We start from the raw sequence: 15,984 nt of genomic DNA on the forward strand, positions 1-15,984 counted from the left end.
TCCGATTCGACCCCTAGCCTGGGAACTTGGATATGCTGTGGGTGCTGCCCTAAAGAACGGGGGGTTGGGGGGGGGAAGAAGAGCCAAAGCAGGACCTATCTACAGGCTTGTCAATAATCTATAGCCCTCAGGTTTCTCTTTCTACCTGCTAGGCAGTGGATGAGGAGAGAATAACTATACACGAACTCTCCTAAATTAGAGTGTCACAAGGTATTAAAAAGGCAGAAATTGGTGGAGGAAATGTAGCCTCCCGGGAAATCTCTCATAGGCCAGATGCCATACAGGCAAGTTTCATCCTGGTCCTAGTGCCTGGATTAGTGGACTGGAAAGTAACAAGTTGTGAGTTCCAAAATGACACCATCTTTGTTTTTAAGGTCAAGGGGAAAAAAGAAAATAAAATTATGGAGTTCCCATTGTAGCTCAGAGGTTAACGAATCCGACTAGGAACCATGAGGTTGAGGGTTTGATCCCTGGCCTTGCTCAGTGGGTTGGGGATCCAGTGTGAGCTGTGGCATAGGCTGGCGACTACAGCTCTGATTAGACCCCTAGCCTGGGAAACTCTATATGCCATGGGTGTGGCCCTAGAAAAGACAAAAAAAGAAAAGAAAATTATATCTTTGGAGTAGGTTTCTGATGAACATGGCAGCATTTACAGAAAATTCTTAGGTAATCTTCATATGTTCTCCCAGGTTGATGAATGACATAGTTTGTGGAAAGCTCTGGCATAATTTAATGTTTTCTGGGTTTATTGGGGGATTTTTTTTTTTTTTTTGTCTTTTTGCTATTTCTTTGGGCCGCTCCCACGGCATATGGAGGTTCCCAGGCTAGGGGTCGAATCGGAGCTGTAGCCACCAGCCTACGCCAGAGCCATAGCAACTCAGGATCCGAGCCGTGTCTGCAACCTACACCACAGCTCACGGCAACGCCGGATCGTTAACCCACTGAACAAGGGCAGGGACCGAACCCGCAACCTCATGGTTCCTAGTTGGATTTGCTAACCACTGCGCCACGACGGGAACTCCATATTGGGGGATTTTTAAAAGTTGGGCTAGCAAAGGAAAATCAGGCTATGGAAGAAATTTCCTCTATGACATGCTAGAACCTCCAAAATCTCCATAGTAGGTTCATATTGTCTGGCAAGCAGTGGTAGTGGAGAGAATTTTTAATTTTTTTTTCCTGCTGGTGACATGAAGAAGTTCCCAGGCCAGATACTGAACTCATACCTCAGCAGTGACCTGAGCCAAAGCAATGACAATGCCAGGCCCTTTAACTGCTAAGCCACCAGGGAACTCCTGAGAATTTTTTTTCATAAAATAACTTTTCTCCATTCATAACTCCATTGGAGTGGCCTTGGCTCTGCTACTTGATCTCTCTTTTCAGTATCTTGGTCAACGTGCAGCATAAAGTGCCAAGACTCTATCACAGAACAACTTTGGCTATCAGCCCCTGAGCCCTGGCAGGCTGCAGAGGGTGAGGAGAGTGAGCCTCAGTTACCTGAGGGGACCCAGGTCTTTGATATGCCAGGATGGAGTCCTCCAAGAAGGCTGTTACAGGACAGACAATACGAGAGCACATCCAAGCATATAAAAGCTGAATACGTGTTATAATATGGGGAAGAGGTGACCAGAGAGAAGATTTCAAGAATAAGTGAAAATGCTTACAGGGAAATTTGAACAAAGAAAAAAAAAGAAAGTAAGAAAGAAAATGTTTAGATGCAATGAAGTCAAACTTTGGAACTAATTAAAATAATGTCAACAACATGGAATTTGCCTAGAACATCACTATAGGAGCACAGCCTCATCTACCACTCTGCTAGTTTTTAAGCCTTGTTTATAATTCTGAGCAGAGACGAAATCCTTTCTCACCAGTCCCTGGTGAGTGTAGCCATTGAGTCAGTGTCATTGGGTAATAAATAGCATCTGGTCACCCGACAGGGCTGGTCTGTCCCCTGGCGGGACTGCTGCTAAATCAGAACAAACTGATATCAAGAACAGGTATTGGTGCAATCTGAGTCAACCCTCTCTTTTATCTAAAGTCACACAATTCGTGACAGGACTGAAAGTCGTGAATCAAATCTGACTCTTATCCAAGGAAAATTTTGTAATGTGCCTTTTATGGTCTTCAAATCATGATTTTTTTTTTTTTTTTTGTCTTTTTAGAGCCACACCCACAGCATATGGAGGTTCCCAGGCTAGGGGTCGAATCAGAGCTACAGCTGCCGGCCTACACCACAGCCTACACCACACCAGATCCACACCAGATCCTTAACCCACTAAGCGAGGTCAGGGATCGAACCTGCATCCTCATGCATACTAATCAGATTTGTTTCCACTGAGCCACAATGGTAACTCCCTCAAATCATGATTTTATATAAGACAGGAATCATTTCTATGCAGGTGTGTTTCTGTTAGCTAACCTGATTCCTTGTAAATTAACAGAAAAAATTTACTAATTTTCCCCTTAAATAAATGAACGTGCGGTAAAAGTGAATGACCACCAAAATACAACAAAAAACAACAACCCCCCCCCAACCAAAAAACCAAACAAGTTTGTGGTGGATTCTACTCTAAATTAAAATGAGTAGGTGGAAAGGGCCAAATGCAACCAGTTATAAAATTCAAATGCATTTTTATTTGTGTTTAAGACAGGATGACCTTTGGCTGGTGGGCAGATACTCACAGTGTGAGTCCTGAATCAGAAAAGAAAATTATTTGAAGACAGGGTCTAAATAAGATCCAAATGTTAATAATGCCTGGGAGAATTCTGTGATAATAATGGAGGCCCTTAACTTGGAATAGCTGTTCCTGTAACACCAGCTTCTAACTCCAAACTATTTTCAGGTCCTTGCTCAAATCTCACCTTACCAGGAAGTCCAACTCTGATCCAACGTTTTTTCTTTTTTGTCTTCTTGTCTTTTTCTAGGACTGCACCCTCGGCATATGGAGGTTCCCAAGCTAGGGATCCAATTAGAGCTACGACTGCCAGCCTACGCCACAGCCACAGCAATGCCAGATCCAAGCCACATTTGCGACCTACACCACAGCTTACAGCAACGCCAAATCCCTAACCCACTGAGCGAGGACAGGGATTGAACCCACAACCTCATGGTTCATAATCGTATTTGTTAACCCCTGAGCCACGACGTGAACTCCTGATCCAACTTTTTTTTTTTTTTTTTTTTTTTTTTTTTTGTCTTTTTGCCTTTTCTAGGGCTGCTCCCACAGCATATGGAAGTTCCCAGGCTAGGGGTCGAATCGGAGCTGTAGCCATCGGCCTGTACCAGAGCCACAGCAACATGGGATCCGAGCCGCGTCTGCGACCTACACCACAGCTCATGGCAACGCCGGATCCTTAACCCACTGAGCAAGGCCAGGGATTGAACCTGCAACCTCATGGTTCCTGGTCGGATTCGTTAACCACTGTGCCACGATAGGAACTCCCTGATCCAGCTATTTAATGCTACCACCTGCCCCCACTCCTGGTCCTCCACACTCTGCTCCACTTTCTTTTTCACACAGCATCTATCACCACCAAATATTTTTGGAGTTTACTTATGTAAATAAACAAACAAGAACAACAAGCAGCAATAATAACAAACCCTGAGGAGAGAGGAGAATCTGCTTTCCAAAATCACATTATATCATTTAAAATGTCCAATTTTTAACAAAAAATGTGAGACATGCAACAAACAATATGAAATAAGACATGCAACAAGAATATACAGACCACACAAGGGAAAAGCAATCAGTAGAAACTATCCGTGAAGAAACTCTGATATTGGACTAACTAATAAAAGACTTTAAATATTTTAAATATTCCAAGAATTAAAGAAATCATGTCTAAAGAACTAAAAAGAAAATATCAATAAGGACATAGACATGATAAATAATAAGGATTCAAACAGAAATAAATGATTGAGAATGGAAAATGAAATATAAAAATAAAAATAAAACAACACCACCAACAGTTAGCTGTTTGAAAACAAAACTGACAATCTTTAGCTACACCGACCAATAAAAAAAGAAAGAGGGTATAAATTACTAAAATCAAGAATGAGGGAGGAGTTCTCTTTGTGGCTCAGTGGTAACAAACCCAACTAGTATTCATGAGGATGCGGGTTCGATCCCTGGCCTCACTCAGTGGGTTAAGGATCTGGCATTGCCCTGAGCTGTGGTGTAGGTCACAGACATGCCTCAGATCTGGTGTTGCTGTGGCTGTGGCGTAGGCTGGCAGCTGTAGCTCTGATTCAACCCCTAGCCTGGGAATTTCCATGTGCTGCAGGTGTGGCTCTAAAAAGACAAAAAAGAAGAAAGAAAAAGAATAAGGGAGATGTTTTCCTAGTGAGATGACAAATAAAGGTTATGGGGAAACTTGAACAATTGTATGCCAACAAGTTAAATAACCTACATGAAATGGATGAATGCTTAAAAAGATACAAACCACAAAACTGACTCAAGAAGAAATAATATGTGCTTCAGCAGCACATACACTAAAACCGCAAAGATACAGAGAAGATTAGCATGGCCTCTGCACAAGGATGACACTAAAATTTGTGAAGCATTCCTAACTTTCTGGTGATGTAATATATAGTATGGTGACTATAGTTTACAATACCATATTAATAAACATTTGAAAATTGGTAAGATAGTAGATTTTAAAAGTTCTCATCACAAGAAAAAAATTGTAATTGTGTGTGGCTACGGATGTTAACTAAATATGTCGAAGCAACCATTTCATAACATATAAATATATCAAATCATTATGTTTCACACCCCAAACTAATACAATGTTATATGTCAATTACATCTCAATTTTAAAAATAAAGAAGTAGATAATCTGGACAGACCTATAACAAGTGGAGAGATTAAATTAATCAAAAACTTCTCCAAAAGAAAACTTCTGGACCAGATCACTTCACTGGTGAATTCTACCATATAGCTGCAGAAGAATTAACATCAATCCTTCAGTAACTCTTCCAAAAAATAAAAGAGGAGGGACTACTTCTGAAGTCATTCTATAAAGCCAAAATTATTCTGAGAGCAAAACCAAAGATATCATAAGAAAGAAAACTATAGATCAATATGTCTTATCGATATAGATGCAAAATTTCTCAAGAAAGTACTAAACAGAATCCACCAACATATATAAAAATCATGTTCTTTAAGAGAGTAATTACAATCTAAAATCCACAGTACAAATTTTGTGTGTGTTAAATAAATTTATTCATTATCAAAATATAGTTGATTTACCATGTTTCATCAAGTTCTGTTGTACAATAAAGTGACCCAATCACACACATTTCCTTGTGCTGTACAGTAGGATCCCATTGTCCATACATTCCAGATGTAACAGTTTGCATCCCCGAAACCCCCAAAATGCCCACCCTCCCCACCCTGGGAACCCTAAGTCTGCTCTTCTTGGCCATGCTCTGTTTCTGTTTTCTGTTTGTTTGTTCTTTTTAGATAGGATCATCTGTTCCATATTTTAGATTCCACAAGTAAGTGACATCATATGGTATATGTCTTTTCCTTTCTGGCTTATTTCACTTCGTATGAGAGTCTCTAAGCTCCATTCATGTTGCTGCAAATGGCATTAGTTTGTCTTTTTTTTAAAAAAAAAATCATGTTTTATACAGATTATACACCATGACGAAAGACTTAGCTCAGGAATGCAAGGGTGGTTCAACATCTGAAAATCAATTAACGTAAAACATCATGATATAAAACATAGCATTATGCTAAGTGAAAGAAAGCAGACACAAAGGACCAAATATTCAATAGCAGCTTTTACCCTAACACTTATTTTATTTAGTTTTATTTTTCTGCTTTTTAGGGCCACACCTGTGGCATGTGGAACTTCCCAGGCTAGGGGTCAAATTGGAGCTGCAGCTGCCAGCCTATACCACAGCTACAGAAATGCAGGATCCAAGCTGTGTCTGCCACCTATACCACAGGCTGTGGCAATGCCAGATCCTTAACTCACTGAGTGGGGCCAGGGATAGAACCTGTGTCCTCATGTATACTAGTCGGTTTCATAACCCGCTGAGCCACAATGGGAACTCTTATACTTATTTTATAAGAAAGTTGGGCAAGGTGTCTGGGATGGGCTCTAGTGATGAGTGTTGAGGCTGGAGAGATGCAGAGTTGGAAATTCACTAAAGACATCTCCAAAGAAGGAAAAGGTAATTTTGTAATAGAAAAGAGCATAAGAATGGGAGAACTGCCATACTGAGTCAGAGTCTTACTTCCTGCACTTCAATGTTCCTTCTCTGACAGGATCCTTTGTATGAGCACAGGAAATCTTCCATGATATCAACCTCCAAATATCTGTGGCATCCTCTCACAATATTTAAATTCTTAAGCTGCTACATCTTATGCATGAATTGATCTGAACTGCTTCTGAATGAGCGTGGCAGACACATTTGATATATTATAGACTGATTTCATTGCTACAAGAGTCTTATAAACTGAAAGCATTGAGGTAGTACTGCTAGTACACCGGTACTCCTATTCAAAGGAGAATTTTTCTGTCAGAGAGCAATAGGTTCTAAAAATGAATAATACAGAAGAAGAGAAAAGGTTTTGTCTTTCTCCATTAGGACTTTGTTCAAGAGTTCAAGATTCAAGCACAGCAGAAACTCTGATGAATGTTAACACTTCTGTTGTGGCCTTTGGGTCAGATAGACTCCCCACATTACCCCAACCATCCCCATCACTGCCTTTTTATTTCCTGAAGGCCAGGAATTTGGAGACGCATATGTCAGGAGGCAGATGATGAGAAGATACAGGAGAGTATGTGATGATCAAGGACACCTTTCTTCTGTCACTTGTACACATGCAGGTGTGCACGCTTCTGTTAGCATTGCAGACGTAAACTCCACAAAGGCAGGTCATCTTCTCTTACATCCATTAGTGTAGCTCCAGAATCTAACTTGTTAGCATGGTTGGTACTCAGTGATTCTAACGCTCACCGTTTCTATGAAGTATGACCTAGCATCTGCTGATTCACACACAAGGCTCAGAGACAATATGGCTTCAGTATTCACATTGGCCAAGCCCCCTTACTCTTTGGTTCAATAGAAGCAGTCACAATAAAATTTAAAATCCAAATAAAGTATTTTCAGTCATCATGAAGGGGAGGAAGGATAACCTAACTGGCATCACACCTTTTGTCCTACTATTATATTTTGTTCTTCCAAGAAAACCAAGTCATTTATTATTTCTATATAAGAATACATAATGACATATTGAAGCGACATACTGAAGTTTTTTAAAAAATCTACTCCCAAACAGGTCGAATGATGCTGAATAAACAAATAGTGGAACCTTATCCATTCAAGCTTATTTTTGCCTTTTAAAACAGATGACAAGTGATGAGCCCACAACTGAACCAGAAAGGGTAAGGTCGCAATCGCTACCTAGTGTTCTAACCCACAAAACTTCTAACAATAACTTTTAAAATAATTCCTTTGGTATATAGCCTTACCCAACATCTGTACCCCACTAGGACTGTTAAGTAATACATGGAATATGCACCATATTACTTTTACAAAATCTAGAAAATCCTGAATTCCAAAACTATGGACTTGTAGTTGATTGTGGTAAGGGGCAAAAAGACTAGAAGACAAACCTTATGCATTAGATATTTATGTTTAAGCAGGGAAGTTGGGCAAATAAGGGAGATTTCATCACTTGGAAAGTAAGGGAGTTGGTCCAGATGACCTCTAAAATCCTTGACAGTAATTAAATTCTAGGATTCTTGCTTCATCAATTTGTATCATGAAGCACATAGAAAATATGTTCAATTTGGACTACTTTGAAATTCTACAAAATTATGAGCATTTAACTTTGCCCATAATGTGTGACAAGAACGCATTATTAGATGTCTCTTCAATCGTGCAGTTTAATTCAGTTTTAGTACCTGTTGTGCCAAACACAGATGATATGCCTTCCAAAATGGTCCTGTGGATATTGGGATGAGAGAGGATAAATGCAAGTGTCCAAAATGTAACCTTAAAAAGAAAAGCACATGTCAAAAACATGACCTTCTTCAAACATGAACAAAAGTATACACAGTATTAGCCACAAACACATAAAGGAAACAAGGAAAATACATAAATTAACCTTAAAAGCATGTTAGTAAAGAGTATCTTTGAAAACAACTAGATTTTATGAACAAAATAAATGTTAACATATCTCTAAGAAGTCAAATTTATAAATTTATTCAGTCACTATAATTTCACTATATTGTTTACATAGAGTAAGTTATCTTCACTAAAAAATAAGAAAAGCAGGATTTATAAAAAAATTTTTAATGGCTGCACCCTTGGTATATGGAAGCTCCTGGGCCAGGGACTTAAACCGAGCCAGAACTGCAAATTGCCCCACAGCTGTGGCAATGCTGGATTCTTTAACCCACTCTGCCAAGCCAGGGATCACACCTGCAACTCTGCAGGGACGGGAGGCGCTGCAAGTTGGATTCTTAACCCACCGTGCCACAGAGGAATTCTAGGATATTTTTTTACTAATATACAATATAAAATATTATATAGGCACATATTAGAAATTTTAAAACAAACAAATTATGACACTTTAGAATGTTAATCCAAAACACAGTCATTTTTCAGGATTTAATTTCTTTGAAGTACAAATAAATTAACAAATCATACATTCTGCATATGAAACAAAGTCATTTGAATAAGCCCCAGAAACTTATACCTAAAGGCTCACAAACTAAATTATGAGAATATTCAATATCAAAAATAGGGTCCTTTCACACCTTATGGAACAAAGGTGCTTACAAGTCATAGAGTATTATTGAACACAGTATGTTTGTAATTTCTCACTCTAGACGACAAGAGTATTTCACATCTTTCCTCATTGTGGTATTATAAGATAAAATTATACTACTGCATATCAAAGACATACAGATGCCTAACGGGTACATGAAATGATGCTCAGTATCACTAATTATTAGAGAAATGCACATCAAAACCACAATGAAGTATAATCTCACACCTATCAGAATGGCCATCACCAAAGAGTCTAAAAATCACAAGGGCTGGTGAGGATGTGAAGAAAAGGGAACTTTCACACACTGTTACTGGGAATGTAAACTGGTGCAGGCACTACCGAAAACGGTATGCAGGGTCCTTAAAAAACTCAAAATAGAACTATATGATCCAGCAATCCCACACCTGGGCGTATATCTGGAAAAAACAAAACACCAATTTGAAAAGATACATGCACCCCAATGTTCATATCAGCACTATTTACAGCAACCAAGGCATGGAAGCAACCCACGCACCCACTAACAGGTGCCCGGATTGAGAAGATGTGGTATGTATAATGGAATATTATTCAGCCATAAAAAGAATGAAATACTGCCATTTGCAGCAATGTGGATGGATGGAGAGAATATTATGTTTAATGAAATAAATCAGACAGAGAAAGACAAATACTGTATGATATAATTTATATGTGAAATCTTAAATATAATACAAATTAACCTCCGTGCAAAACAAAAGGAGTCTCACAGATATAGAAAATAAACCTGTGGTTACCAAAGGGACCAGGGAGGTACAAATTAGGGGTAAGGGGTTAACAGATCCAAAAAGCAGATAAGCAGATATACAGATGTCAGATATAAAAAAATAGATAAGCAACAAGGATATACTGTAGAGCACATGGAATTATCTGTTTTGTCATAACCAATAATGGAGTATAATCTTCAAAAATGCTAAATCACTAGACTGTATACACAATGGTTGTGAATAAACTAAAGAATATTGTAAATAAACACAATACTGTAAATAAGCTAAAGAATACATATAAATGTATAACCGGGTCACTTTAGTGTACAGCAGAAATTGACAGAACATTAGTAAATCAATTATAATACAAAATTAAAAAAAATAACTTTCCACTAACTCAGGTAGATGCTTTTGCTTCTATTTTTAGATTACACATTAAAGGAAACATATCAAATTATCAGAGAACGTTAGGTTGCCCTTTCATTTTTTTCCCCTATAAACATGCACTGTGAAAGAAGTTTCATCTAGGAAAACCAACCCTGAAAAAACGCAGACAACACCGTGTAACTTAAGTCGTTGTCTCTTTTGTGGGGACCATTAAGCACCTTTAAATAATCCCAATACTCCCCTCTGTGGTTAAAAGAGGAAAAGCAACCATCTAAAAGGAAGCGCTAGGACACAGCCCAGTTCAACACTGCTCGTTGTTTTCCCCTTGGTGACACTAAATTGATACTGCAGGGACATATATGGCGCTGTTCACATAAGCAAAGTGAACGGAGAGCCCAGCCCTCTACACTCCGGAGACCTGCTTTCGGTGGCGTGTTCCAGATTATAAGAGATTTGTCCTAGAGATCAGATAGTTCATGTTTACAGAGGAAATATGCTCAGAGAGCTCTCTTAGCCTGTCTTGACGCTGGGGCTCTTTCTATAGTTTCTATGGATGGAAGTGCTGAATTATTGGATTTAATGAATAAGCCACTCCATACTCAATCCATCTTATTTAAAGAGTCAGAGTTAATGTTGGGGAAAAATACACCTTTTGTTTGTTTGTTTGTTTGTTTGTTTGGTCTTTTTAGGGCCGCACTCTTGGCATGTGTTAATTCCCAGGCTGGGGTCCAATAGGAGCTACAGCTGCCAGCCTACACCACAGCCACAACAACGCAGGATCTTTAACCCACTGATCGAGGCCAGGGATTGAACACAAGTCCTCACGGATACTAGTTGGATTTGTTACCACTGAGCCACCATGGGAATGCCAGAAAATACATCTTGATCACAGTGCAGAGGTTCTCAGTTACACAAAGAGGGGTTCAGGGTTTTATGTGCTTAATTAGAGCTTTAGAAAGTCACTAAAACTGAATAATACTTTTAAGGCAAACTCAAGGAATTCAGCTAAACCATAAATGCCTGTACAATGGTGTTAATTACTAATTTTGACGTCTCTTTTCTTGATAGATTTTTCTTTTAAAAATCTACACTATTTTCTACTTAAAAAATCATTTTAGGAGTTCCCTTGTGGCACAGTAGGTTAAAGATACAGCATCATCTCTGCTGTGGCTCGGGTTGCTGGGTTTAATCCCTGGCTCAGGAAATTTTGAATACTGCAGGTGCAGCAAAAAAAAAAAAAAAAAAAAAAAAAAAAGTTTTAATTTATATAGCACTGGGAACTATATCTAGTCACTTATGATGGAGCATGATAATATGAGAAAAAAGAATGTATGTGTATGTGAAACTGGGTCACCATGCTGTACAGTAAAAAATTGACAGAACACTGTAAACCAGCTATAATGGAAAAAATTAAAATTATTAAGTACAAAAAATAAAATAAAAAATGAAAAAATAAAAATAAAATTTTCTCTGAGCACCACATTTGGGAAAAGAATGAACTGCCCCCCAAAGTAGCAATTGGCAAGGGGTCAGGTCCATGGTGAGAGCTGGGAAAAAAGGAGAAGAACCACCTGGCTCCTTGACCTTCAGAGGCAGCCGCCACAGTGTCTCTCCACTGTGTCTTGGAGAGGTGAGAACGGAGGAGAGAAGGGCGGACAGCTCTGCCTGCTGTGTCAGAAAAGAGGACCTGAGTGTGTGCTTCGGTTTCCTTTATTCCTCTGTTCAGAACAAGATTTCACAGAGACGGATGGGGTCTCTGTAACAGGCCAGCCACGGGAAACACAAACTTGTGTAGGACATACCTTCTGTCCAAAGAACGTTCAGATCTGCTGGGGATGTGAGATACACACAGGAGGAAAAGGAGCTACATGTATAGGCAACAGATGGTACAGACAATAAATGCTGTGGGAATAGAGGGTGGGATGGTCATTAGGGAAAGTGCTTAGTAAGAGCATCAGAGAAACAGATTAACAAGGTAAAGTGCTGGAGTTCCCGTCGTGGCTCAGGGGTTAACGAATCTGACTAGGTACCATGAGATTGCGGGTTCAATCCCTGGCCTTGCTCAGTGGGTTAAGGATCCGGCGTCGCCGTGAGCTGTGGTGTGAACTGTGGTGTAGGTTGCAGACGCGGCTCGGGTCCTGCCTTGCTGTGGCTCTGGTACAGGCCAGCGGCTACAGCTCTGATTCGACCCCTAGCCTGGGAACCTCCATAAGCCGCGGGAGCGGCCCAAGAAAATGGCAAAAAGACAAAAAAAAAAAAAAAAAAAAAAAGTAAAGTGTTTTGTAGATGGGCTCATTTGTGCCATGTTTTAGATTCCATGTTTAAGTGATATCACATGGTATTTGTCTTTCTCTTTCTGACTGACTTCCCTTAGTAAGAGAACAGACTTGTGGTAGCCAAGGGAAAGGGGGTAAGAAGTGAGATAGACGGGGAGTTTGGGGTTAGTAGATACAAACTGTTACATTTAGAATGAATAAGCAGTGGGTTCCTACTGTACAGCACAGGGAACTATATTCAGTCTCTTGGGATAGAACATGATGGAAGATACTATGAGAAAAGAATGTATATATACATATATATGGCTGGGTCACTTTGCTCTATAGTAGAAACTGGCACAACACCATAAATCGACTATACTTTAATTAAAAAATAATTTTAAAAGGTAAAACATCAGCTTGGAGATCCATTTTGGAAAAAATCTTCTTAAAGGCAGTCAGGAATTTCTTGGAACTTGGAGATGATTTTCTCATAGCAATAATTTCATAAATTGTGGTTGATATCTTGGGCCAGTCCACCAAAGTTCACCTAGATTTTGGTCACATAATAGAGCCTCCTGGCGCCCTGTGCCAAGCCCATCTGAAGCCTGACCTGTGAGTCCCCTGGGCCCTGAGTCAGCACAGAGTGAAAAAGAAGATGATCTGGGTACCAGGAAAGGACAGGCCCGCCACCTACATCTCTGGCAGGGCTTTTGATGGCCTTCCTGGCCTTGACGGGAGATCATAAAAGCCAGGACAGCAGGGGCCACTCCTACCCTTGGGCATTGGAGAGGTCAAGTTTTGGAAGCCAAGGTGGTTCATTATGAGTGGACCATTGAAGTAATGACTGATTGAAGCCTTGGTGTTACTTTGCATAAGGAAAGAAAGCTAACATTTATTGAGCACCTATGTTGTGTCACGGACTGTTAGCCACTTTCCACTTCTTCAAAATACAATGCTCACAACATCCTATGAGGTAAGTAGCATTAATCCTGTTCTATTGATAAGGACACTGAGGCTCACAGTTAAACAATCAGCCCATTGTCACCCAGTGCCGGGATCTGGCTTTGGACCTGACTCTAAAGCCATTCCGGGGTCTCTGCCCAAACACCAGCTGCCTCTTGGAAGGGAAAACAAGAGCCTGCAGGATGGAACTTTTGCTCATCATCAGACAATTCCTTTCTGAAATTAATGACTGAAATTCTTTCAGACCAGAGCCAGGAACAAATTCCAGAGACCTGACTTCCTCTGGGCCAGATCAATGGGGCTTTGTGTCCCTTTCTTCCAGGGGATCTTTCTAAAGATATCTTGAAAATTAATCCTGTGACAGAAGTGGCTGTTCTGTTGTTGCTTTGGGAGGGTTTTTGTCTGTTTGTTTGTCTGATATTTGTTTTTTTAAATTTTTCTAAAGCTTAATCAGTTTCCAAGAAAAGTGTATAAGGAAAAATCAGAGAATAATATTAGAGGTACATAAAGAAGGGGAAAATATTAGACTATGTTTACTTCCCCAGGCCAAAGGAAATACGTATTTTAGTGGCTGACATAATATTTGAGCAGAGAGGCCAGAATTTCTATTTCTGCTCTACTCAATTAGTTTATAATGGGGTAAAGGAAACTGGAACATAATACTTAGAAAGTCTTCCACAACATTCATAAAGAAGAAGGAAACATAAATAAGACGTAACATATTTTACTTCGATTTTTTTAGGAGAAAAAAGAAAAATGAGCACATTTATCATTAGAGACGGGTTGAATGTTCTTGTGTAATAGAAAACAAATACATAAAAAAGGTTACCCTTTGATTTCTCAAATAATCTAAGTACAGCTTAAGCTAATATGAAATCCCTCTGACACAGAAACTGGTGTGCACTGAACATAAAGTGCCAAACAGATTGCAGGACTTTAGTTAATAACAGCTATGAAAAGAAACAATTCAAAAAACTCTGCTCCCCTTAGCAGTATTTTGGGTTCTAGCCTCACCACCTCTATTCATAGGGCAGTTTATAGAACCACGACACCAAATAATGCAAACAGGAATGATGCCCAGAAGGAGAGAAGGTACAGGGGAAAACAAAGAACTCATGGTCACTGAGTAGCAGTTGGGTTTATCTTGTTGAGTCCTCACAACAATCTTAAACTGACAGAACACTGTAAATCAACTCTACTTTAATAAACAAATTTTTAAAAACCTTATAGAGAAATGAAGGTTACTGTGTGTTTGTTTGTTTATCTTTTCAGGGCTGCACCCACAGCATATGGATGTTCCCAGGCTAGGGGTTGAATCAGAGCTATAGCTGCCGGCCTATGCCAGAGCCACAGCAATGTGGGATTCGAGTCGTGCCTGTGGCCTACACCACAGCTCACAGCAACGTTGGATCCTTAACCCACTGAGCAAGGCCAGGAATCGAACCTGAGTCCTCATGGATGCTAGTCAGGTTCGTTGACCACTGAGCCACGATGGGAACTCCAAGGTTACCATTCATTAAATACACAAGTTCAGGACCATTCCAGGAGAATAATTACCCCGCCCCCTTTTTTCCCAATAAGGAAATGGAGGCTCAGAGAGTTTAAGTTATCTCCTTGAGACTCAATGGCAATGGCTGGGATATCTGGGTTCAAGCCCAGTTCTAGCTGAAACTATCTGTTTACCTACTCTCTCTCTCTCTGATAAATGGCAGGGGTCAAGACTTACTCATCCTTGCAGCACCAGCACTAAGCATACTGCCTGACATGGAAAGTACAGAAAGTGCTCCATACAGAGGTGTTACAACGGACCCCAAGTGCAACATTTTCCCTTCGCCTGTTACACACAGCCTTTCAGATGGCAGAATTCACTTCAGATCCCTGTTTTGCATCCTTTGTGACCTTATCAGATTTCACGCAGCATTCCCTTTTGTTTTTCCATCACACAACCAAATCCATTAGTCTTTTTTTTTCTTCCCCATAATAAGGGAAAAGATTGGAAAGAAAGAAAGAGAGAGAGAGGGGTGGAGGGAGGGAGGTATGGAGGGAGGGAGGGAAGGAGGGAGGAAGGAATAGAAAGAAAGAGAGAAAGAAAGAAAGAAAGAAAGAAAGAAAGAAAGAAAGAAAGAAAGAAAGAAAGAAAGAAAGAAAGAAAGAAAGAAAGAAAGAAAGAGAAAGAAAGGAAGGAAGGAAGGAAGGAAGGGAGAAGGAAGGAAGGAAGAAAGGAAGAGGGGGAGGGAGAGAGAAGGGAGGAAGGAAGGGAAGGGGGGAAGGGAAGAGAAGGAAGGAAGGACAGAAGGAGGGAAGGAAGAGAGACAGACGAAGGGAAAAGCAGAAGTACAGCAGACAGAAATGCTACTGCTTCCTTTACTAACATACTTACAGGGACAGCGTTGGACAGAGAAGCCCAAAGTAGTAAGAGCCCGTAATTGGGGCTCATTTGTTCATTTGTTTCCATCTCTAGGAGGTCCAGAATATCCTGCATTATTGTCTGTTTAAAAAAAATATATATTAAATAGTTAACCCAGAGCTCTGCGACTGATGTTAATAACCAAAGACCATGTATTCTCTTTAATCTGAAAGCTATTAGTTTTGCCATTCCCAGGCTTGTGATCTTGGGTATGCTAAGGGAGTCACATACTTTTTGGTGGTAAAGTAACCAGGAGTAGGGCTTCTGGAGGTCAATGGTCTTACTGCATTGGTTCAAATTCTGCCTTAGGTTTTTTTTTGTTTGTTTGTTTTGTTTTGCTTTGTTTTTGTTTTTTGTCTTTTTACGGCTGCACCTGAGGCATATGGAGGTTCCCAGGGTAGGGGTTGAATGAGAGCTGTAGCCACTGACCTTCGCCA

The 15,984-nt window shown here is 40.0% G+C and overlaps 1 protein-coding gene and 1 non-coding gene across 4 annotated transcripts in view; one reads left to right on the plus strand and one right to left on the minus strand.

Annotated features, from left to right (window-relative positions):
• Positions 1 to 15,984, minus strand: part of CYP39A1 (cytochrome P450 family 39 subfamily A member 1) — an 81,692-nt gene that overhangs the window by 38,495 nt on the left and 27,213 nt on the right. For 2 of the 3 annotated variants that reach the window (NM_001101027.2, XM_084965796.1), the window contains 2 exon segments: positions 7,921 to 8,011; positions 15,521 to 15,628. In NM_001101027.2, the coding sequence (NP_001094497.2) occupies positions 7,921 to 8,011; positions 15,521 to 15,628 (199 nt within the window). 3 annotated transcript variants of the gene reach the window in all.
• Positions 4,470 to 4,572, plus strand: LOC146401570 (U6 spliceosomal RNA). The gene has a single exon (XR_014811698.1). It is a non-coding gene; the product is annotated as a U6 spliceosomal RNA (small nuclear RNA).

Source organism: Sus scrofa, chromosome 7 (genome assembly GCF_054392235.1).
Source record: "Sus scrofa isolate SSC_HxYL_T2T_F1_AM1 chromosome 7, Sscrofa_HxYL_maternal_Yorkshire_Landrace_v2.0, whole genome shotgun sequence".
Classification (NCBI taxonomy): domain Eukaryota; kingdom Metazoa; phylum Chordata; class Mammalia; order Artiodactyla; family Suidae; genus Sus; species Sus scrofa.